The following is a 23494-nucleotide window of genomic DNA, read 5'->3' as shown; positions in this document are numbered from 1 at the left end:
CAACTCGTTGGGGTGCTAGCAGGAAGGCAGCTCAGAGCATTCTTCAGTTGCTTGGAAAAACCAACAGGGCTGACCCGATGGAGCAGAACTCACTTCAGCAAGGCTCTGGTGCCCACTGAGCCTGCCCTTTTATTTTTTTTTGGCAATCCTCACCCAAGGATATTTTTTCACATTTATTTTTAGGGAGAGTAGAAGGGAGGGGGAGAGAGAGAGAGAGAGAGAGAGAGAGAAACATCGATGTGAGAGAGACACATCGGTTGATTACCTTCCGCACCTGCCCGGACCAGGGCTGGGGATCAAACCTGTAACTCAGGTACATGCCCTTGACTGAAAATCGAACCCACAACCCTTGGTTCGTGGGTCGGCGCTCTAACCACCGAGCAACACCGGCCAAGGTGGGGCAAACGGTGTTAGCCTATAGGGGGAGGCTTAGCAAAGGAACAATGGCTTCTGCCAGCACTTCTGTCTGGGAGAAAGCTGCCCCCAGCCCTCTCCCTGCAGCCAGACAGCTCAGTTCCTCCCCATCTGTCCCTCGCGCTCCTTGAGCTGCTGCCCCAGTTTGTCAGCAAGTCAGTCTGTGCACAGGCCCTCTAAGAACACCTGGGAATCCAGCGGCCGTCCGCTCAGCTACAGTCTACTCTGGCTTTCACGCCAGAAGTTATGGGGGCTGCTCTTCCTGGCACTGACCCCTGGGCTGGCACGGCTCACTCAGGGGCCACCTCCGCAGCCGTTGGCACCTGCTCATTCCACATCTCTGCCTTTCTACCAGTGTCAATGTGGCTTCTTACTACGTATATCCTTAGGTCAGGACTTCTGTTCAGCTGGACTTCAGGTGGTTCTCAGTGGTGGTTGTTCTGTAGCTCAGCTGTAATTTTTATGTTGTCCTGGGAAGATGCAAGTACCACATTTACCTTCTCTGCCATCTTGACCAGAAGCCACCAAAAATTACAAAGGAGGAGCCCTAGCTGGTTTGGCTCAGTGGTTAGAGCACCGGCCTGCGGACTGAAGGGTCTCGGGTTTGATTCCATCAAACCAATCGATGTGCCTCTCTCGCATCGATGACGTTTCTCTCTCTCTCTCTCCCTTCCACTCCGTCTGAAAAGCAATGGAAAAAATATCCTCAGATGAGAATTTTAAAAAATATAGAGGGTTTTCCCCCGCATAGAGGTCTGCACCCCTAACCCCCATGTTGTTCAACAGTCACCTATACTGACATCTACCACCTCGAATGCATCTTTTCTAGAGAAAAGTCAAATCATTAACTTAAGCCTATTAAACTGAATGGCAACTATGCATTACTCCCCCTGGAACCACGTGGCAAGGGCAACTTCAATATCAAGTGGCTTATTCCTGTCTTTCTGCTGGAGGACAACTCCAAATGCAATCACCCTGCAAGGCAACTTGAGAGGAAAAAAAAGGGGGAGGGAACCCTTTGAAAAACTGAGTGGGAGATCATACAATGTGCCAGGATTCTAGCGGCTAAAACAAAGCTGCTGGGAAAATAACCGGCGCAGCTCTGAGGGTGAGCAGAGTTTTGCCTTGCTGGGAACATTTGGGGCCGTCTGATGGCAATATTGGTGGTGAGCTGGTAAATGTTTCATAACCAGCTTTTAGGGGGGGAAATGCCATATTTTGTAGCATTCGCAAGATGTAAATGCTACAAAATACACCCATGAAGGCTGATTTCAAGTTCCCCAAGTACATCACTGAATGGAAAGTTAAGAAGAGAGTCACAATAGCAAGCCATTGCATAGCATGTCAGACACACAGATGCAAATCACCCCAACAGCGAAAGTCACAGTAGATGTAAGGAAGTCACCAGACCATGGTGACTTTTGAGCATTATTTTTGTTTTCGTGGTTAATTTTACTCTAAGTTTATGTAATTTAATTTTTAATAATGTTTGCATTTAACAACTGGCACCCGAATTTGGCAAAAATGGAATGAGCAAGTACCCTTCCCCCCAGCACACCACTGCAGCTTGCTTTTCAGGGACATGAAAGTTATTTTGAACAAAAAAAACAAGCCAAATCAAGGACGCGACTAAATCACCTGGATCAAACGATCTCCAGTGTCCAAGGGCGCGCCTCCCTTCGCTACCCCGCTTCAGAAACGCTCCCAGTTCGGGTTACAGGTGTGTAGTAGTTACAGGAATACCATTAAGTGACAACACCTGACATTGTCACCGCCCGTTGCTCTTTTCAAAGGAGGGCTTTTAGGGGACGGCGGGACGTAATGAATTCAGATCGCGGGAGACAGCATTTCAGTGCCTAGTGAATGAAACGGGAGCTGCTAGCCTGGGAGCGAGGCTGGGGCATGGAGCTGGAACGACGCCAGGACGCCCAAAGGCTGGTCAGCCCCCGCAGGGTCCAGGGTCCAGGGTCCAGGTCCAGGGTCCAGGGTCCAGGGTCCAGGGTCCAGGGTCCAGGGTCCAGGGTCCAGGTCCAGGGCCCAGGGCCCAGGCTCCCTCCTGGAAACGGCTCCATCCCTGTGCAAGCAGGTGCACAGCAGTACTAGGATCTCCTCCCCTCTCCAAAGAGCTAAAACCACTAGCGCCTAACACTCAGACGTTCCCTTACAATGTTTTTCCTCTTGATCCAACTACGTTACTGCAGCAGACATTGTGCAAAGTTTCCATATAGACCTCACTGCGGAAGCCAAGAGCAGGGGTAGTCGTGGCCGAGTGGTTAAGGCGATGGACTAGAAATCCATTGGGGTCTCCCCGCGCAGGTTCGAATCCTGCCGACTACGGGAAGCCAGGCTATTTTTGCATCCAACGCCCGTTCTCCTATCGGAGAACTCCCCATTTTTTTACCTCCGCGGATAGCGCCCGGGCTTTAAGGACAGATGGAGCGGAACGGGGACCCCCCTGCCACCCCGGCGGAGTGGGCGGAGGAGCGGGGCAGTCGTGTGCACGCAGTGACAACCGGACCCAGCAGGGGGCGATGGGCCCGACACGCGGCAGCTAGCCCGGCCCGAGCCAGGGCGCAGCGCAGCGCAGCGCAGCGAGGTCGCGCCCGGAGGCTGCGCTCCGACCTCCCGCCCGCCGGAGCCCCGCGCGGCCCGACCTCGCGGCCAGCGCCTCCCCCCGCGCGAGCGTCAGCGTCCGCGCCGGCGCAGGGGCCGCGGGGGGGGGGGGGGGGGACGGGACGCGCGCATGCGTGGAGGCGGCGCGGCGGGGTCTCGCGTTGCCCTGGAGACCACCCGGCGCCGCCGCGCCGAGAGCGGGGGAGACGCAGCCCTTCAAGATGGCGCAGGACCTGGACGAGCTCTTGGACGAGGTGGAGTCCAAGTTCTGCGGGTCAGACCCCCTGGCCCTGGGCGCGGCGGAGCGGCCCCCGGGCGGCCGCGGCGTCCTCAGCAACGACCGGAGCCGAGCGGAGGCGAAAGAAAAGCTCAGGTTACCGGGCGGGACGGGCGGGCTCCGCGGGTAGCGCCTGCTCCGGGCCCCGAGCCGCCCTGCCGGCCCGAGGGCCTCAGCTCCCGCCCCTGGGCCCGCGCACACCCCAGCGCCGCGTCCACGAGCGCTCGGGCGTCTCCGACCGGGCCCCGACTCCGCCCCGCCCCGCCCCCGCCAGCGGGCCCCGCCCCGCGCGCCCCGGCCTCCGGCGGGCGGAACCCCGGGGCCTTCCCGGCGGCGGGGGCGGGGCGGCCGCGGCCCCGCTCGACGACCTCAGCCCCTGCTCGCTGCCCCTTCCCCAAGCGCAGAAGTCCCCAGACCAGGTGTGGGGGGAAAATCATCCCGTTCTTTTGCTGATTTTTGTTTTTCTTTGGCTCGGAGAATTCGGGGAAATTTTTTTTTTAAGTCTTTGGGCTTTGATCCGGAAAACTACCGTTCGCACTTTCCCGTCGTTTCCTTCTGTGTAACCATAAAATAGGAGGACTTCCTCTTCGTCTCATCGCCCCCCGCAGCCCCCACGACAAGAAGCGCAGCCCCGGGTCCCACCCGGACCCGCCCCGGGCGCCCGCCGCGGTAGCTCGTGGGCCCCGCGGGGAGCGCCGGCGGGAGGACGCGGCTCCGGGGCGGCCCACCAGGGGGCGCTGTCTCCCGCCCGCGGCGGCGCGGATTTCCCGCGGGTGCTGCTCAGCCGGGCTGTGGCCGAACCCACCAGGCTTCCCTCTAACGACGTTTGTTTATTGACAAAAGCTCACGCTCGGAAGAGACGCACGTTGAAAAGATGCTGACGTTCCGAAGCCAGTTGTAAAACTTAGTTTGCGTGCCGGTCGGTGGTCTGAAAAGCAATTGTGCAGCCAACTGAAATGACTGCTTTGAGCGGTTGGCGGCCCTTCCGTTAGCTGTGGCCGCAGGAGCCACTCTAATTCGTGCGTGACCTCGGTGCTGGGGTCCTCTGCGCTCCTCCCCGCACGCCCAGCATCCCTGCCCCACGGCGATGGCGCTACCTTGCTAGTCCCTTTATTCTTTTTTTCCGTGCCTTTGGGGAATGCATGGAATTTGATGATCAGACAGCCTCCCAGAGCCTGGTTGTCTTGGAAGTAGGCGCAGAGGGGTAGGACGGCCCGCATCAGGCTGCTGAGAGTGGAAAGGGCGCCCAGGGGTGCTCTCCCGACCAGGGCCCCTTATGCCTGTCCCCGTAGCCTCTCACTGTCCTGCTAAAATCCATCCGCAGTGCTTCCAGAGCTGCATCTCGCCCTGCTACGCCAGGTTTCTCAATAGCACGTTTATAAAAGCCGCAGCAAACCAGGACGGTTTTCGTGTGTTAAAACTTTTCATTTGACAATGTAGTCGTGAAGGTTAATTATGCAAAAGAAGCAGAGGCCCTAACCCTAACGCCAAATACAATCCCTACCCGGTATATAAGGGTCAAGCATTAAAATTCTGGATCCAGGCGATCCAGGTTCAATTCCTGGTCAGGGCACATGCCTGGGTTGCGGGCTCCATCCCCAGCAGGGGGCGTGCAAGAGGCAGTTGATTAATCACGACTCTCTCATCATCGATGTTTCTCCCTCTCCCTTCCTCTCTCTGAAATCAATAAAGATATTTTTTTAAAAAATGACTAGACTATAAGAAGCAAAGTTAGGGGAAAAGCAATAAATGTTTATTAACCTTCAGTTAATATTATAGTAGCAAAAGACCAAAAAAATTAAAATATGTTACACTGTCCTTTAAAATTTGTATGAGTTCTCAATGAAATGATCGCAATTTTTTTTCATTTCTGTAGCAAAGCATACACAGATGAGGCATCATGAAACTGTGACCTAATTATAGGTCAGAATCTTATGTAAGCTGACTCTCCTGTTCTGCCTCACTATATGCTTTTAAGCTTCAGGTGTTTTGTTGTTTTTCAGATCAACAGAAAGATTTAAAAGAGAAGATGATCTTGACAGTCTTATTAATGAAATATTTGAAGATCCCAACTTTGATAAAAAATCCTTTGTAAGTCAAGTGTTATAAATATGCAGTAATTTTTTTTTTTTTCATTATTTAAGACATGTTTAGAATAGTCTGAAAACTTACAGAGTGCACAAGCATCTATAGTTCTTTGCATTCTGAGAAATACTATCATCCAGCTCTTCTCCCTGTTAGGCCAAGATTCTCAGTTCCCAACTCTGTGTCCGTATGTCCACAAGGTTTCTGGCAGCCCTTGCCAGGGCCTGACTCCACCCCCCGGGCCTGCCCCAAAGAGCTGGCGCCATGTAGAGTTGTAAAAGAGATAAAATATTAGAAACTCTCAGTATGTGTTTTGATACTCATTTCTCAGCAAGAATATGAAATTAGAAAAATTGGTAGAACAAAAGTCAACTCCTAGTTGAAGTTGGTTACCTGAAGTTGGAAAATTTATTTGTAGACTCTGTAAGAACACTTTTCTAAAAGACTGAAAATAAAGCTCTTAAGATACTACTCATCCTGAACATATGTTAATGTTTTGCCATACTTGCTTTTCTTGATTTTTTTAAAAATAAAAATGATAGAACTAGTTTAAGAACTGTCCAGATCCTACTTACTGCCTTCCTCCAGAGGTAACCATTATCCTCTCTGCGTACTTTTGTCCTTGTATCACATGGGTGTATAGCCATGAAGTTTTTGCTGACATGTGGTAGCTTGTTACGTAGTTCCTCCAGCTTACCCATATCCCCGTGATAGGCGTTTAAATTAGGCCTGGTTGTTGCTCCTGCAAACAGTGCCTCAGCCATCCTGCGTCCTTTTACTGTGCACAGGAGCTTCTCTAGGATGTGTGGACCTTGAAGAGGAACTGCTGGGTTATAAGGCGCGCTCGTTTTCAGTTTTTTTACTCACTGCCAACGTGTTTCCAAACTGCTATATCATTTATATTCTTGCCAGTCGTGTATGAGAATTACCATTTTGGTGGTTGCAAAATATATTTGTTAGATTTTAAAGAAAGGGACCAAATGAAAGTCTTAAGTTACAAGGACTACAAAGTAAAAAACATCTAAAAAATACATATGATACCAACGAGGTTTTTTTAAAACGTAGGGAAGATTAAAGCAAAACTGGGCTGAAAATCACTAGGCAGAGGTGCTGGTAAGGATATGGACATGGGCCACTTCCATTTTTGTCAACCATACGAAGAGTAAAATGACTAGGGTAGATTGTCAGATCTTTAGTTCTCTAAATTTAACATTTTCAGTTAACCCAAGGTAAGTTAATACGCTGCTGGCCTAGGTGATTAACATGTCAGCCCAGCAGCAGGGGTGTTGAGCGCCATGATGTTCTTGTGACAGGATCTCCCGAGCAGTTGTCTATTAAGCGCCTCCAGGCTGTGTATCCATATGTGAGGCACTTCTTCAGTTTGGGGCATTTCCGAAGCAGAAGGGAATACTGCTCTGGCCTGGCTTGAAGATTCACAAATTTGAGCCCTGGCCGGTGTGGCCCGGTGGTTAGAGCACCGGCCCGAGCACTGAAGGGTTGCGGGTTCGATCCTGGCCCAGTGGGAGGCAGCCAATCAATGTGTCTCACATCAGTGCTTCTCTCCCTCCCTCCCTCCCACTCTCTCAAAACCAATGGAAAAAATACCCTCGGGCGAGGAGGTGCGGATTAACGGAAAAACATACAAATTTTAAATCAAAGCAACTTACAATCGTGAAGAAAAAAACTTCTATGTACTTCTATAGGCTCCTCCTTTTAGTTATATGCAGCTTTCCAGCCTGCAAGGGAGGAAGCAACCCAAATAAACCGAAGGAGCGCAGGTCTATGGAACACGGGCTGGAGACAGAAGCGCCTGAGGGGCCGGCCCAGCCCCCCCCCCAGGCCAGACTGTGCTCCGAGAGTGCTGCTCCTTCCCCCAGGCGCGCCCATCCTGTTGTGTTTCTGAACTGCTCTCAGCCCCACACAGAAAAGCCCAGAACCAACAGCAGGCCAGCCTCAAGTCAGCCGAGCCCAGATGGTACACGAAACATTCCGGAAAACAGGAGACTCATGCATGTTATTTTTGAGACATGCACCCCGGATTTTTCCAGCTCTGTTTAACATCAAATAAAAAGTTAAGAGAAATAGTAAAATGAAATATTTTTGCCTCCATTAAGTTTCCTCACCTACCAGGTAAAATGAAGGCATGTCTCTGCATAGTTTGAATCGCCTTTTCTCCGTCTCACTTCCTCTGCTTGGCGGTGGTCCGAGTATGCAGGTTGGTTTATGCTGTTTGGTACCATGTGCCAGTTAACACTTAATAAATGCCTGCTGCTGCTGCTGCTATGTAACCATATAGGAACTACTGTGTGGCTGCGGCCAGGTAGTTCTACATTCTCCTCAAATGCCTATTGGTTGATACCTTTGCATTTGATCAAAATTAATATTCCTGAAGCTACCCAGGAGTTTAGTTAGTTTATTTTTAGTTCAGGTGAGTACCATTCACAGCCTTTAAAAATGAGCCTGAGGTTTTTTCCCTCATCAATTGAATTTTTCCAGGATGAGGTTTTAAATAGAAGGTCCTTCATATTAAATCACTGAACTCTAGTATTAACTGAAGAGTTATAAAGTGACTCTAAATCTTAGCATGCTAATAATGGCAGTATATCAACTTCCTAGACGAAAAGTTAGCAGAGTAATTTGCCGATTCCTCGGGGAGGTCTACTTCCCTTTTGCCTTGAAGGAAAAGGTTTTGATGATCATTGTTTTTATTTCCGAAACTTTAAAATGATACAATTATTTTTTATTTAAGCCATTTAAAAAATATTCTTGTTATAAAATAAAGAATATTAGTTTTCATGTTACAATTATCTAAGTTACTCTTGGCCTTTTATTGTTTTGTTTTTTTAACAGAAATTAAAGTCTAAATCTTCAGATACCACATCTGTCAGAGCGTCCATTCAAGGCCTTGGTAAAAGGTAAGCTGAGATCGCTTTGGTAGATTATACACACTGGTGAGCAAACACTGTGAGCACAGTCTCGTGTATCTTATTACCAGTCGCACAACAGTGACATTGAGCAACAAAGCACTGGTTGGCTTTCGGGAGAAAGACCAATAGCAATACCTGTAGTGTTCCTACTGTCTGCGACCCTGTGGTGTAAAGGAACTTGAATCGGGGATTATTGCTATTGTAAATAATTTTCTGCCATGTGAAAAAAAAAAGTGTGAATAGTTTCTCAGAATTAATGTTCTGTTATAGTTTTCAGTATTTACTTTGTCCCTTACACTATTTGGCAAACACATTTTTCTGTGACTCATTTTAACTCTGCATGTTCCTGAACATACAAGTTATATCCCGTAGAGCAGTGATCCCAGAGTAAATACCTCTTTAAAGTAGTTGGCTTGCTCAGGAAAATATACAGTTTGATTATAAGACTAAAGAGTCAACAGAATGAAACTAACTTCTCGTATTTCTTTCTGGTAACTTTCTTTTTTCCCGTTTGTTGAACATGTCTAGTTGCAGCCCCGTGTACCTGGGGGGAAGCTCTGCTCCATGTGGCATCGGAACGACTACTTCACAGAGGTGGGACGTCAAAAACAGACTCTCTTATAGGTTTTCCAAATTGATACCCTGTTGTTAAAACATAGTTGTTATCTTGGCATCAATCGTTTCATGGTGAGAAGCATATTTGATTAGCCAATCCAAGAGCTCTTGACTGGAATCCTAGTTCGTCTTGGGAGAGCTGTTGAGAGCTGTGGCGTTGGGCTTATGCCGTTCGTTGTGTTGACGCCTTTTTCTGAGCCCCACTTGACGTGCCTGGGCCACTCCGGCCGCAGCCTGGTTTCCACGGGACCCAGGAGAGGAGCTGCTTTGGCCGGTTTCCTTCGGGGCAGCGGGAGCCAGTGGGTGGGAAGCAGAGCAGGCGGCTGTGCAGCTCCGAGGGCTTCCCCGACGGCCACACAGCCCGAGGAGCTGCGCCCTGAGCTTTCGGTCTCGAGGAGAGGCTCTAATAACTAACCCCAAAAAGAAGTCTTTAGTTTTCACATAGCGCGTGCTGTGAAGGGAAGCAGAGAGGACTACAACATAGATGATTGGCCCCCAGCTACAGGAAGGGTAGAAAATCCTTCCCTGAGCAAGCATCGCTGAGGCAGGCTGATAGGAAGTGAGAAGCTGAGCAGAGGGGACCGGGGCCAGAGAGGGGCCTGTTACATGCCTGGGAGCCGGGAGAGCTGGCGCAGGGAGTGGGGGAGTGGGGGAAGGAACGGCTCCGGGGGGCTGGGCAGGTAGCTGAGGGACATCTGGTTTGCTCGCGCTCCTATAGTCCTCTAGATTTTAGAAAAGTTTGGCATATTTGCAGTGAAAGCCATTGGCTGGCTGGCTGGCTGGCTGGTTGGTTTTTAGCAGATGGGGTCACCTAATCATATTTATCATATTTGTGTTTCTAAAGAGAGTTATTTTGGCTGCTGAATAGAAAATGGGTTGGGAGGTAGAGGGACAAGACGGGAGAGGACCGGGGGAGACCAGTCGGCAGGCAGTGGTGACAGTCGTCCAGGGAAGAGATGATAGTGGTGGCTGTGATCTGAGTGGTGGCAGTACTGTAGGGAAAAGATGTCACATTCAAGCTACTTAGAATCTAGAGTTTGCAAGATTCAGTGAATTTAATGGCTAAGAGAGAACACTGTTAAGAATGGCTCCCAGGTAACATGCCTTGCCCAAGGTCACATGAAGTATTACAAAGCAAGGACTCGAACGTGTGACTTGATTCCTGAAAGCTCCACTGTGCTTTCTAGTAAACCAGTTTGTAGAAGGCCATGTGATGTGTGTAAGGGGAGAATCTTTGATGGTTTTGCTACTGCAGCTGCTGTTCCTTTCCAACTGTCCAAACACCACGACTCCGTAGTCCACTGTGTAGATCTGACAGGATTTAACAAAGAACCACGGGCAAAAGACCATTTGGGGCTGTATTTGGGGCATTCCCACCATAAACGTCTTTAAAATAATAAGCTTTCTATTGGTTGGTTGAACAAAGGGACAAAACTGTTGATGACACATTTGTATTCCTTTGCCTCCACATTTTAGAGAAAGAAACCTGACAGTCTGTCTTTCATCGGAATCATTACTTTATTTTAGGTGTGCTCTAGTTGTACCCAGCTATGGAAGAGAAACAGTTTTCAGCCCTGAATATAAGCGCTGGTTTACACGCCCAGGGCATAAATGAAACCGAGTCTGTGCTGCCTATTTTCCATGTGGTTTGTTTGTTTGGATTCTGGGTAGACTTCTGGTTTAGGACTAATACTCAGTGATTGCAGAGCATAAAGATTTGAGTTTTTACCCTTTGGGGTGGAAAGGAGAAAGAATAGTAGCAGGAACCGCAGTGGCATTAATAAGATATAGATAAAACGAAAGCATTGTTTTCAAGCCAAATGGAATTTTACTCCTCTAATTATGTTTTAAACTACTTGCAAGACTGGGTCGTTCCATAGACTGGTACTAATTATGATCTAACAAAGTGAGTCGTAGCAGCCGAATGATTTCTTAGCTGCAAGTTAGTTTTATTTTTCTCAAAGGACAGTGTTTGTAGGAAACTGTGGTAGTGTGAATAGATTTGAATAAACCACTAAATTTTAAATTAAATTAAAAAGCTGTATGTAACATTATGGTTGAGATTTTACACATACAAAATGTCAGGAAATTCAAAATTATAGTTCCCACAACAGCAGTAATTCAGCCAAATTGCACATATGTATTAAGGCATTAAAGTTAACACTCTGTGCCGTCATGTAATAAACTGCGTATGCATCAGATAGCAAAGTATAGCAGCACTGGGACCATCATTTCGCATTTCCTGACTGTATATTCAAAACCAAGTTCAAATGTGTACGAACATAATTGTGTCTGATTTCCATATGTACAAATACAACTTCATAAGTTGCTAACAGTTTAAAAGAAAATTTGGGATTGCTTATGAAACTTGTATAGATTTTGAATGTTTAGTTACTGTTATGATTAAGCATAATTTTAGAAACAGCATTATTCTCAAAGGAACCATTAGGCCAAAAGGAATTTGCAATTTGGAAGTTACCATATTTGAATTTTAAGAGAAATAAGTGACAAATATCTGATGGTGGGTTTTATTTTATTATTTAATTGCAGAAGGATTATGTCCTTATTGAAAAAATAAAAACAAACTTGAAAGTTATATAAAGTCACCCTTGAAAACATCAGTAGGAAAGTTAGCAACTTACAGAAGTGAAGACCTCCCTCAGACACAGTTTGAAAACCACTGAACTAAAAGATCTACACATCCTCTGTTTCTTTTATATCTGTACAATATACATGTGTGCACAGGTGTCCAGAGTATGAGATCTTAGTAAAATGGGTATGCGTAGAAATTTAACCTGAAAGTTTAAATATATAATTAGTCCTTTAGTATAAAAATGTATAATCAGTTTAATCTTTCCTTTTTTTGTTTACTTAGTAATTTGTAATATGTGGTATAGCCTATGAATAAATCACCATATTTTTAATAATCTTTAATGTGTTGTCCTTTCTCTCCGAACAGAGCGTGTGACCATCTGCGCTGTACAGCGTGCGATTTCAGGGTAGTAAGCTACGATGACTGCATGTGGGACAAGTCATGCGATTATCTCTTTTTCAGGTATGTTTCCAAAGAATTCCACTGTGAAAAATTTACCAAGTATAACTTTATATTCCTTATTTTGCTGTAATGTCTCCTGGTGGACATGGCCAGATTGTGTGGCCTCTGCCTCTTCAGTGTTTCTCTCCTCCATCTCCTTTTTAACATCTGCCTGCTGTCAGCCCAGGAAGAACATGTTACTCCTGGGCAAGACTATAGATAGAGCCTCCTTGCTGACTTTTCTGCCCCCAGTCTCTTTTTTCAGACCACCTTTTCCTGGCTGAGAAGTAAAGCAGAACTAAGAGTATGCCATTCCCCAGCCCAAAACCCTCTGTTTACAGAATCATGTCCAAACTCCTTAGTATGGCACCCGAGACCCTCCACGATCCAGCCCCACCTGCCATCCACCTTTGTCTGGGGTGGGGGAGATGTGGGAGGTAAAGGCATGTGAGTAACAAGGTCCTGGAGACCTTGGGTCTGGAGCGCTGATGGAAAGGGAGCCTTGGGTAGGAAAAGGAGCTCACCTCTGTGGGTGGGAAGAGGTGAGACACTCATGCATCATGGGGAAGGCGCGGAGGCGGAGGCTTCAGGGAGAGGATGCGACACTTAGCGGGGAGGGAGGAATTGCTGAGGGAATTCAGAAGAGGTGGTGACTGAAGCGAGGTAAAAGGTTTGCAGATGCCACTGGATGCGCAGCAGGACGTGGGGAGCCATTTGTTTCTAGTGGTGTCTGTTTGAACACTGTTATGCTCAGGACGTCATGCTGTTTTATTGTCCTTATTTTATAAATGAGGGGAATAAATATTCCAGCTTTGACAAGTTCTAGAACTTTCTGAAAGAAGTATAAACTGTACTTGATTATCATGCCATGGTGGCTGAACAAAATGCTTTGTTTTTCTATTAAATCATTTTCTCTATGGGAAATAATGAAATTTTCTTTCTGAACTTTTGAGATATGTGTTTCTTAAAAAGCATTTGAAATGTATTAATTAGTTCCCCGGCTATTCATGGCTCCTGCTCCTAAAATCTCTAATTAAAGATTCAGCCACACCCTGGCCTGTGTGGCTCAGTTGATTGGAGCATCAGCTTGTGCACCGAAAGGCTGCCAGTTCCATTCTTGATCAGGGCACATACCCAGGTTGCAGGCTTAATCCCTGGTGAGGTTGCATGTGAGAGGCAACCGATTGATGTGTCTCTTCTCGCATTGATGTTTCTCTCTCCCTTCCTCCTCCCTCTCTTTTCCTCTCTCTCTAAAATCAATTTAAAAATCATATTTTAAAAAAGAAGTCAATCAGGTGTTAAATTTGTCAAAATATATTGCAGATTGAATAATGAACATTTTTCTTCATTTAACTATTTAGTTTTTATTAAACACATTTAGTTTTGTGGATTTTTTTTCTTTCTGATAAAATTTGGATGATTCATCTCTTCCCCTGGCTCACTATCCCCTTAGTTAAGTCACTTAGCTGATCAGAGTCTGTTTCCTGAATCAGACAGTTTACCTGGAAAATCTCTCAGGTTTTGTGAGGTTCTAACCTTCAAAATTGTGCCTGGATTTTGTACCATACAGTCCTGAGTGTGGCATCCATCGGCCACCAGAGGGCACTTTGTAGCCTGCCTTCTACTGCAGGGACACAAAAAGCAAAGATGGGACTATATCTTTTTTAATATTTATATTGTATTTCATCATTTTAATTTGCATTTTTTATCATTTTATTTTGAATTTTTCTATTTTTCTTCTGCCACAGAATAGTTACATAAATTCAGTACATGGGTTATCATGAAAATCATAATTGACTTTCAATTAGTTAAATTAACTTATCTAGTCTTTTCATAACTGCATCAAATCAGACAGTTATCATTTTCATGATGGTCCTGCCAATTGATTTAGTTATTTTAACATTGTCATGTAGTGTAGGTTAGGCGGTTATTTTGTTGCTAATACTATAAGTAAATAACATACCATTAAAAAATGAAAGAATGTCAGTTCAACACACAGAAATAACCCACACTTTCTCTCTAGTAATGAATCACTTCTGTACTTAACCCGTCGGAAGCCTGTTCCCTCCGAGCGTCTGTGCCTGGTCCCCGTAGTGGGCTTTTGGGGCGTGGTCCGGGGAGTGCGTGAGGCAGGAGGGGAGCCGCAGGCCTTTCACTCTGCTCTCACTTGACCTTAGCCAACAGTCCAGGAAGCGAGTCGCCCCATTCTCATCTCATCTCTGATAAGGCCAATAGTTCAGCTTTTTAGGTCCTTGTGTTCTAAACAGCCTTAATAGATGGGCGTAGAGCATTGCCATGAAAAAGTATTAGTTCCCGAGGAGATGCCACCAGAAAGAACACAGGAGCACATCTCCTGGTGCTTGTGTGAAGGGAACTGAGGTTTGTTGTGTTCAGATGCTGTCAAGATGGGAAAAGAAAGCCACTAGACCTTCATGTCTTCGGCCCTGGCACAGCCCCTGTTCTGAAACATTCACGCTTTTCTAACAGGAACAACATGCCCGAGTCCCACAAGTTAAAAACAAAGCTGGTGGAGAAGAAAGGAGCACGGGCCTACGCCTGCCAGTGCAGCTGGAGGACCGCCGAGGGCCTGGCCGAGCTGGGCGCCGAGCCCCGGCTGCGCTGGGTGTGCGGGAAACACTGAGCGCCGCCCGCCCGCCGGCTGGGAGCGTCCCGAGCACCGCAGGGCTGTGGGTTCGATCCCCGGGGGGCATGTACAGGAGGCAGCGGATCGGTTTCTCTCACATTGATCTCTCTTTCTTTGTCTTTCCCCCCCTAAAAATCAGTTTTAAAAACAGTATCCTCAGGTGGGGATTAAATAAGAAAGAACGTGGAGCTTTCAGTCAGACAGATACATCCGTGAGCAGTCTCCACTGGTCGTCACAATAGTTAAGGAAAGGCACATAGCAGCGCCATGCCCTTTGGGAAAAGACAAGAAATTTCATTTAATGACTACACAGATTTTCGAAGACCAAATGGACTTAAGAAAATAACATTTAACATTTTGGAATTACTCTTTTTTGATATATGGACATTTCACTTTGTAAGTAAGGTAACAACTTATCTAGATTCTTCTTTGCCAGCCTCTCTCCTATTTAACGGAAGTGTAATTAAAGAGTTTTTTACTAATCTATAGCCATTTATTACCAACTGCTAGTACACTTAGCATAAATATTCCTCCTTCACAGCATTTAAATGGGATAAAACCGGCCAGTACAGAGAGGTCACCGAGGGGTGTAGACACCGCCTCGCCCAGGCAGAGCTGCTGGGGGGAAGGGTCGGAGCTTGGATGCGGCCGAAGCCGTCCCGGAGCACTGGCCTGTGGTGAGTGGGCGCCGCGCCTGGGCCTAGCGCGGTGTGCACAGCGATGACAGGGCGTGTGCCAGGCTTTAGCTTCTCCCTCCTTCAGTTTGTGTAGATATCACCTATTTCCAAAAAACAGCACAGCAACAAGAGTCACACATGCAGAGCCCCGTGGAATTTGGCACATTAGTCGGAACGGTGAGGTTTGCTTTGTCTTCAAGTGAACAAGTTTACTAAATTATTAAAGATACACTTTTATTGTTTCACCGTAACTATCCCATAACTTGGACACATTGCCCATGTTTGGCCTTCTCCTTGTTTATTTATTTATGTAATCCTCACCTGAGGACATGCTTAGAGGGAGAGAAACATCGATTGGCCCTTCCATGTGCACCTCAACCCAGGGTCGAACCCGCAACCTTTTGGTGCAAGGACAACACTCAACGAGCTGAGCCACTCTGGCCGGGCTGTTTGGCATTTTATAACATAGTAATTGTAATAATTCAGAAATTATTACAATTGTCAGAAATGTGCATATAACTTCACATTTTTGTTTGCAATTTACTTTATAAGTTTTTTAATATTGTACAACTTTTATTCTAAAATATAGAAAGAATATTATGTTTATATACATAGGGATAAATTACCATAGTTTAAGCCAAAATGGAATTACTTCAGTGTCAGTGTAAACAAAAAGCATAGTTTCTGATGAACTATAATTTTAAAATGCAAAATCTATAAAATTTACAAGATGTTTTGCCCATTTCTTTTCAATGTTTATTAGTAATTTTCTCCCTTTAGCAGGTATTTATTTTTTGTCGATTCAAGTAGCTACTTTATTTATTTGAACTGTATTATACTCTCTGACCTCTATCCTACCAAGAACTGAATAAACAGTTTTATTCTGTATTTAGTAACATTTTTATTGTATAGTAAAACATTCATATTGGGATTAATTTGAAATAATTTTTATAATTTCTTTTAAAATGTCGACAAAAAAGTGCCTAGCCATCCAGTTGAACAGAGAATTTATTTATTTACATTGGAGAGCAGCAGTGTACCGTGTGTGTGTGCGCATGTGTGTGTACGTGCGTGTGTAACAAACTGGGGGTGTTAAAGGCGCCAGGTCCAAGTGCTGGGAGAAGCCATGTTGCTGTGGTGTCGCCGCCCCTCTTGGGTGGAAGGGGGTGTTGTCAGACTGTGGTTTTTAATTGCCCTTCCTCCTCTGTTCACTGATCTGATATTTAAAAGAACTAAAAAGGGCTTTGTATCCAGTAAGTACTCTGATGAAGCTTAGCAGTCACTTCCAAATGCTGATTTTCCTCAGTTGTTATGTTTTAACAAAATTATCGGCCAACATACTACCCCTAGTAATCACTTTACCTGTTGTTTAAAATCATTCTTGAGCCCTGGCCGGTGTGGCTCAGCGGTTAGAGAGCCGGCCCTCTCGCCACAGGGTTGCAGGTCGATCCCCTCAATGTGTCCCTGTGTCCCTCCTCTCTCTTCCCGCCCTCCCTCCCTTCCACTCTTTCTAAAAAATCAGTGGGAAAAAATATCATCAGTTGAGGATTACAAAAAAAATAGTTCTTGAAGGGAAGAAAAAATTCAAAAGATACAGGCTCTTTAGAGTTGACATCTCACGTGCATTTGTGTATGGGACACCGCTCTGCGCCCTTTCAGACCGCATGGGAGAGAGCGCTGCACATGCGGTTGGTCAGTTCACTTCCAGACTCCCCGAAGCCTTGGCAATGGGCGGCAACATGAGGTGTTGCAAAATCAGAGCTGAAAGTCACATCCCTTGGGAAGTTACTTAACTTTCTGGGTTTCACTTGCCCAAATAAAATGGTGACCTGGACATGAATGGTGACATCTCTTTTGTAAGCTGAAGTATGAAGTTATACAATAGGAAGTGTGACTAGATGGCGCTCGGCCCGACTGCCTGCTCGTGTGCGCGCCTCCCTCCCGGAGGCGATGCCGCCTAAGCTGGAGAGCGGCCTGTTCCTACAGCAAAGCGTCGGGCCACGCTTAGTTTTCACTCCCTGAACACTCCTTATAATAAAGCAGCTGTGCTGTTGTTTTTGTTTTATAACTAGTCAGTGTAAATATGGCCAGCTTATCTTTATGTAAGTTGAAACGACAACTTTCAAACACGAAACAAAACAAGCGCCCCCCCCCCCCCCCGCCTGCTTTAAGCCTCGCTGCCCAGCATGAAGGCACGTTCCTTCCAGATCCTTCTCAGCTATGTCAGCCCCGCGTCCCCCCTTCAGCTGGGCCCGTGTCCTCCCGGAGCCCCGCGGCAGCTTCTCGCTTTGCTGTTCCTGCTGTTCCTGCTCTTCCTCGGATCTCATCCTACCAAAGCTCCACTCACTTTCCAAAGCCTGTATCTTGAGCACCGGTGGTTCTCAGAGTGTCGTCCACTCTCAAGAGTCCCCAGGAGCCTTTCAGGGGGCCGCATGGTCAAACCTGTTCTCATAACGTGAAGACAATTTCCTTTTTTACCAACTTACACCATACATTAGAATAAACTCAAATAAAATACTTAAATGTAAGTCATGAAACCATAAAAATCCTAGAAGAAAACTGGCAGTAAAATCTCAGGCATCTCACATAGCACTATTTTCACCGATACATCTCCTAAAGCAAGAGAAACAAAGAAAAAAAATAAGCTAATGGGACTACGTCAAAATAAAAAGCTTCTGCACAGCAAAAGAAACCATCCTCAAAGTGAAAAGGGAGCCCGCTGTCCGGGAGAACGTATTTGCCAAGGATGCATCTGATAAGGGGTTAATTTCCGCAATATGTAAAGAGCTTATACAACTCAACACCAGGAAGACAGACAACCCAGTTTAAAAATGAGCTAAAGACACGAACAGACACTTCAAAGAGGACACACAGGTGCCAAGAGACATGAAAAAATGCTCAGCGTCACCAATCAGAGAGATGCAAATTATTTTTATTTCTTTCAATCCTCACCTGAGGATATTTTTCCATTGATTTTTTAGAGAGAGTGGAGGGGGGTAGAGAGAGAGAAACATCGATGTGGCAGAGACACGTCCCCTGATCAGCACCAGGGATCAAGCCTGCAGCCAAGGTGGGTACCCTTGACCGGGAATCGATCCCAGGACCCTTTGGGCCATGGGCCAACCACTGAGCCAAACCGGTCAGGGCAGAGAGATGCAAATTAAAACCACAGTGAGGCTTCACCTCACACCTGCCAGAATGGCACCGTCAATAAGTCAACAACAAGGAGTGCTGGCGAGGGTGCAGGAAAAAGGGCACCTCGTGCCTGCTGGCGGGAGTGCAGGCTGGCGCGGCCACCGTGGGAAACTGAAGTTTCCTCAGAAAATTAAAAAAGGAGCTGCCACTGACCCAGCAGTTCCGCTTCCGGGGGTATGTCCTGAGAGACCAGAAACGCCAGTGGGCATCTGCGCCCCGTGTTCACAGCCGCGCAGCTACAGAGCCAAGATCCGGAACAGCCCCAGGGCCCAGCGGCAGAGGAGTGGGTTCAAAAGCTGGGGGACGGTTACAGCGTGGAGTACTATGCGGCTGTGAAGAAGGATCTCATACCCTTTGCGACAAAATGGAGGGACCTGCAGAGTTTCGGTTTTTTTAAAATATATATTGATTTCAGAGAGAGGAAGGGAGAGGGAGAGAGAGAATCAACGATGAGAGAGTCATACATCGGCTGCCTCCTGCACGCCCCAGACTGGGGATCGAGCCCGCAACCCGGGCCTGTGCCGACCGGGAATCAACCGCGATCGCCTGGATCCTAGGGCCATGCTTCGCCACTGAGCCACGCCGGCCGGGCTGGAGAGTATTATGCTGAGCGAAATAAGCCAGTCAGAGAAAGGCAAATACCACATGACCTCACTTATATGTGGAGTCTAATGAACAGACTAAACTGATGAACAAAATAGGTCCAGAGACTTGGACACAGGGAACAAACTGACAGAACTCAGAGCGGAGGAGGGGGTGGGTGGGAAGAGATTAACCGAAGAGATCAACTTGCACGCGTATGTGCACAGCCCATGGACAGGCCACAGCGCCCTGCAGGCCTGGGGTGGGGTGGGAGCCTGGTGGAGTGGAGCACACCGGGGGAAATGGGGGCATTTGTAATACTCTCAGCAACAACAACAACAACTCTTCCAGGTATTCCAGTGCGAAGCCGGGGTTGAGATCCACCAGTAGCTCCATGACTTGAGCATGTCCCATTGCTCTTTAGTATCCTCACCTTTAAAAAACAAAAACCAAAACCTTGCTAAGAGCTCCCGCTACCATATAAAAATGTGAGGTTTAATACCGAGTTATTTTTAACGTCCCTTTTAGGATTAAACTTTCATCAATCTCATCATGATGTAATTATTCTAAAATAATTATTTCACTTTGGGCTGAGATTGTATTGTGAGCGTTTCCCTCAGCCCCTGGAAACAGCGTGGTATCAGTGCCAAGGTCCGACGCGAGTCTCGTCGTGACCCGTCACCTCACGGGGAGAGCACCACCCTCCGCATCTGGGGGCAGCGGATGGCTCCCCGGCGGGAGAAGCGCTTCAGAGCGTGTGGCCTTCAGAAAATGAGCCGGTGGCACCGTCGGCCGCCGCAGAGAGCAGCACTTACTAATACAAGCAGGAAGCTGGACCCCAGCAAGTATGTAACACAGGTTCTTACAGTCAAGATTCTTAAAAACTCATGCCTAGAAGGTGTGTAAGGAAAATTATGAAAGATTCACTCTCAATATAAGGCTTTCTTTTTACATTTTTCTTGAAGGGTGGGGATTGAACAGGATTTTCCCCGTGGGTTGGGGCACACCCTGGAAAATGCCGCCACAGGCCCCCCCGGCTGACTGGCCTGAAGACCACTGGCTCCTTCCCACCCAGCTTCTCTGGGAGACCTTCGGGTGTTTAATTTGCTCCCCGAGTCCGGTGATGAGCCCCGGGCGCAGAGGCTCCGTGCAGCCCACCTGAGGGGCACGGGACGGGCCGTGCCCGAGCAGCTCAGCACCGGCTCCGGCCCTGGCCCTGCCCGTCCAGCAGCAGCCCTGCCCGGAGGCCGCCGTGGCGGGCGAGTTAGGGGTCCGGCTGCCTGGGCTGAAAGGCTGGCCGGACGGCTTACCGGGGACATGGTGCTCTACGTGTCGCATCTCCCCCAGCCTCTTCTCCCGACCTGTGGAGCGGAGATGACAGTGCTTACCTCGCGGCTCATGGGAGGAGGCCCCTAAAGTGACTTCTGCAGAGCGTTCAGCGGGTGCCTGGGCGTGGTAAGTGCTGTGAGTGTGACGTCTTTGCTAAGGTTTCTGTCTATTAAAAAGTGCACCTTAAGGACAACTTTCTGCCATGATTCAAATAGGCTTCCCCTTCAGCTTTCTTCTTCTTTTTTAATTGATTTCAGAGAGAGGAAGGGAGAGGGAGAGGAACATCAATGGTGAGACAGAATCATTGATCGGCCGCCTCCTGCACGCCCCTCCTGGGGACGGAGCCCGCAACCCGGGCTGTGCCCTGCCCGGGAACCGAACCGTGACCTCCAGGTTCATGGGTCGAAGCTCAACCCGAGCCCCGGGGGCTGGGCTTTCTAGCTGGATTTAAACATCTCTTAGTACCTCCAGGCTTCATCTTACGGTCCATTTAAAGGGAGCTTCGAAGCACAGGTGCATTTCACTTAAAGTGCCTGCCTGCCCTGTGCTGGTTTGTGGCAACAGGGCCCGAAGGCGCTGGTCACCAGACAGGAGAATTCACTGTTTCCTAAGGAGCTGTAACTATCGGTCTTTTAAGTGTCTTTGATTCTGATCAAAACCAAACATCAAAATACAGACGTCCACAGGCAGGGCTGCTACATTTGGCTAAGTCACAACCTAGTGCAATGGACACTGGACATCCCCCATTTGCTCAGCACTGATTATAACGTGACCCAACGGAACCGCGGCCTGTGTGTTGATACATGTGCCAGAAACGTAACGGCTCCCAGAGGGGAGAGAGGAAAGCCTAAGCTTCCCCTTTTATAGCCTAAAATTCTTACTGCAGATTCTGGTCAGCAGTTGAGTCGTCACAACTCACATTCTGAGCCCAGCGTCGGCCATCACTGAGGCCTGGGGGACCCCGAAGGAAGGGCATCCCGGAGGAGCCCCTGCAGGGCTAAGCTAGTGCAGTGAAGGAAAAAGGGGCAGACTTGGCTCCAGGGACTTGGGGGCCTAAAAAGACCCAGCATTCTGAGCCCCACAGGTTTGGTGAGACTAACAAATTGAGAACCCGGCCCCTAGGGGGCAGGCGTGTACTGGGGACCCCGTCTCATTTCCTTCCTGGGCTCTGGGCTCTTGGAGAAGCACCGGAACACTTTTCTAAAACATCCTCTGTTCTGTTTCTCATCCAGATCTGCCTGCTGCTAACTGTATCCTGCGGCGGGGGAATCGGTGTTTTCACCTGGCTGGAAACAGAAGCCTTCCCAAGTCTGAGCCACCGGCCTCAAGGACAGGCCCAGCCTGGAATCGGCCGACCCAGGAAGTTTGCGCAGAAGCACTTGTCACCTCGAGCTTCTGGAAGGAAACAGAAACATTTTAACCGATTCACTTCAAAAATCGACTCCTTCAGCCCTTCACGGCCCTAAAGTGAAAGGAGCAATGAAATCGTTCCTCACCCACCACGAAGATGGGAAATGAGGGCAGGCGACAGGCTGGGCAGAGGTGACGGAGGAAATCGCAAGGGTGAGTCTGCTGACAGCCTCTCAGAGACCGGAAAACCGTATCTTCATGACCTTTGTGCGTGACTGTTCACGAATACTCCCAGAATACAGTGATCTGGTGTTATTTTTACAGTGTTTTTCTTTTATTTAAATGTACAGAAAAACAAGAAAATCAATGATTTTATATTGTCACATTCTGTGTATTGAAATACAACATATAAAGCCGCAAAAATCCCTTCACTATCCCAGTGTTCATTTGATGCCCACCCTTCTGGACTGGATGGAAGGGTGGGAGGGTGGATGGATGGATGGATGTTAGAGATATTTACTGCTTTTTTAAAACAAAAGTGGAGTCCTGGGTACATACATTATCCTACCATTTGCTTTTTTTTTTTTTTTTTACTAAATTGTATATCATAGACATCTTTCCAGGCCAGATGTTCCATGATTTAACTATTATTTTTATGGAAATTTCTGTTTCATATTTTTCTGTTATAAACAATGCCTAGGGAATATCTTTGTGTATATATTCCTACAGCCAGTATTATTAAAAATGGGATTGCTGGCCAGATTATGCATTTCTAAGAAGCTTCCAGGTGATGCCTATCCAGCTGGTCGATGGACCGTACTTTGAGCCACCAGGGCATGTAAATAGTCAATCCCGTCTCATCTGAGTTTGAGCCACAGGCAGAAGAGGCCACACGGAGGCACTCTAGGTGACGGTGCCTTTAGAGCCCAGCCCTTCCAACTCAGCGAGGCCGTCTTGGACCCTCCAGGTCAGCCCATCAGCTGTCCAACTGAGGGAGGATTGTTCCAGGCAAGCCCTGTCTGAATTCATGACCCATAAAATTGAGAGATGTAACAGAATGGTAGTTGGGGGTGGGTGGGGGAGTGGGGGTGGGTGTGTGTGTGTGTGTGTGTGTTTTTTTTTTAATATTTCAGAGAGAGGAAGGGAGAGGGAGAGACATAAACATCAATGATGAGAGAGAGTCATTGATCAGCTGCCTCCTGCACGCCCCCTACTGGGGATGGAGCCCAAAACCCGGTCATGTGCCCTGACCGGGAACTGAACCGTGACCTCCTGGTTCATGGGTTTGACACTCAACCACTGAGCCATGCCACCTGGGCTACATATGTGTTTTTAATTATAAGTTGTCTCCATTACTATCTGGAAGTAGACTAATAAATGAAAGAAGAATATTATGAAAATGGGGTTGGTTTTTGCAATTCCACAGAGCTGCTGTAGGTGTAAAATAATTTGCTAGAGATCCACTCCAGGTCCCCCCCCCGTGTTGTGACATTTCCTTATCACCCTGGGCTGCCAGAGTGGAAACAGCCACCACCCGTGGACAGTCAGCTTCCTCTTTAATTAGTTGCTCATTAATGGACAATATACAATTTCCTCCTGCCAGCCAAGTGTGACTACAGCTGCAAGTGCACATCTGTGTTTCACTAACAGAGCAGAGAGGCTCATGCCAATCATCTCTTTTATGCAAAAAGACAAAAAGTGCAAAATGCCTCACAGGGGCTCCAGTGTTCTCCTGAATGTGGTTTATGTGCA

At 47.5% G+C, this 23494-nt stretch overlaps 1 protein-coding gene and 1 non-coding gene across 4 annotated transcripts; both read left to right on the top strand.

The window, feature by feature from the left end:
- Positions 1-2669: 2669 nt before the first annotated feature.
- On the top strand, positions 2670-2751 carry TRNAS-AGA (transfer RNA serine (anticodon AGA)). Its single transcript has one exon. It is a non-coding gene; the product is annotated as a tRNA-Ser (tRNA).
- A 497-nt stretch (positions 2752-3248) lies between these two features.
- On the top strand, positions 3249-22134 carry CFAP418 (cilia and flagella associated protein 418). 3 transcript variants are annotated; one of them, XR_001602936.2, is made up of 7 exons: positions 3249-3400; positions 5308-5395; positions 8240-8304; positions 8845-8910; positions 11891-11986; positions 20411-20518; positions 21625-22134. XR_001602936.2 is itself a non-coding variant. In XM_016209104.2 (6 exons), exons 1-6 carry the CDS (start codon positions 3249-3251, stop codon positions 20439-20441), a joined length of 498 nt encoding a protein of 165 aa, XP_016064590.1. In that variant the 3' UTR covers positions 20442-21412. The 3 variants fall into 3 exon arrangements, 2 of the variants coding, with proteins under 2 accessions (XP_016064590.1, XP_016064591.1); XM_016209104.2 differs by lacking the exon at positions 21625-22134 and having other exon boundaries at positions 20411-21412; XM_016209105.2 differs by lacking the exons at positions 20411-20518; positions 21625-22134 and adding an exon at positions 14453-16174.
- Positions 22135-23494: the final 1360 nt, after the last annotated feature.

Source organism: Miniopterus natalensis, chromosome 16, assembly GCF_054644295.1.
Source record: "Miniopterus natalensis isolate mMinNat1 chromosome 16, mMinNat1.hap1, whole genome shotgun sequence".
NCBI lineage: Eukaryota > Metazoa > Chordata > Mammalia > Chiroptera > Miniopteridae > Miniopterus > Miniopterus natalensis.
The sequence above is the reverse complement of the archived record's forward strand: the minus strand, read 5'-3'. Positions and strand labels throughout refer to the sequence as shown.

Coding starts and splice junctions, on each gene's coding strand:
- CFAP418 (XM_016209105.2), top strand. CDS start 3,249: ATGGCGCAGGACCTGGACGAGCTCTTGGACGAGGTGGAGTCCAAGTTC. Junction 5,396..8,239: donor ACTTTGATAAAAAATCCTTT/GTAAGTCAAGTG, acceptor TTTTTTTAACAG/AAATTAAAGTCTAAATCTTC. Junction 11,987..14,452: donor TGCGATTATCTCTTTTTCAG/GTATGTTTCCAA, acceptor CTTTTCTAACAG/GAACAACATGCCCGAGTCCC.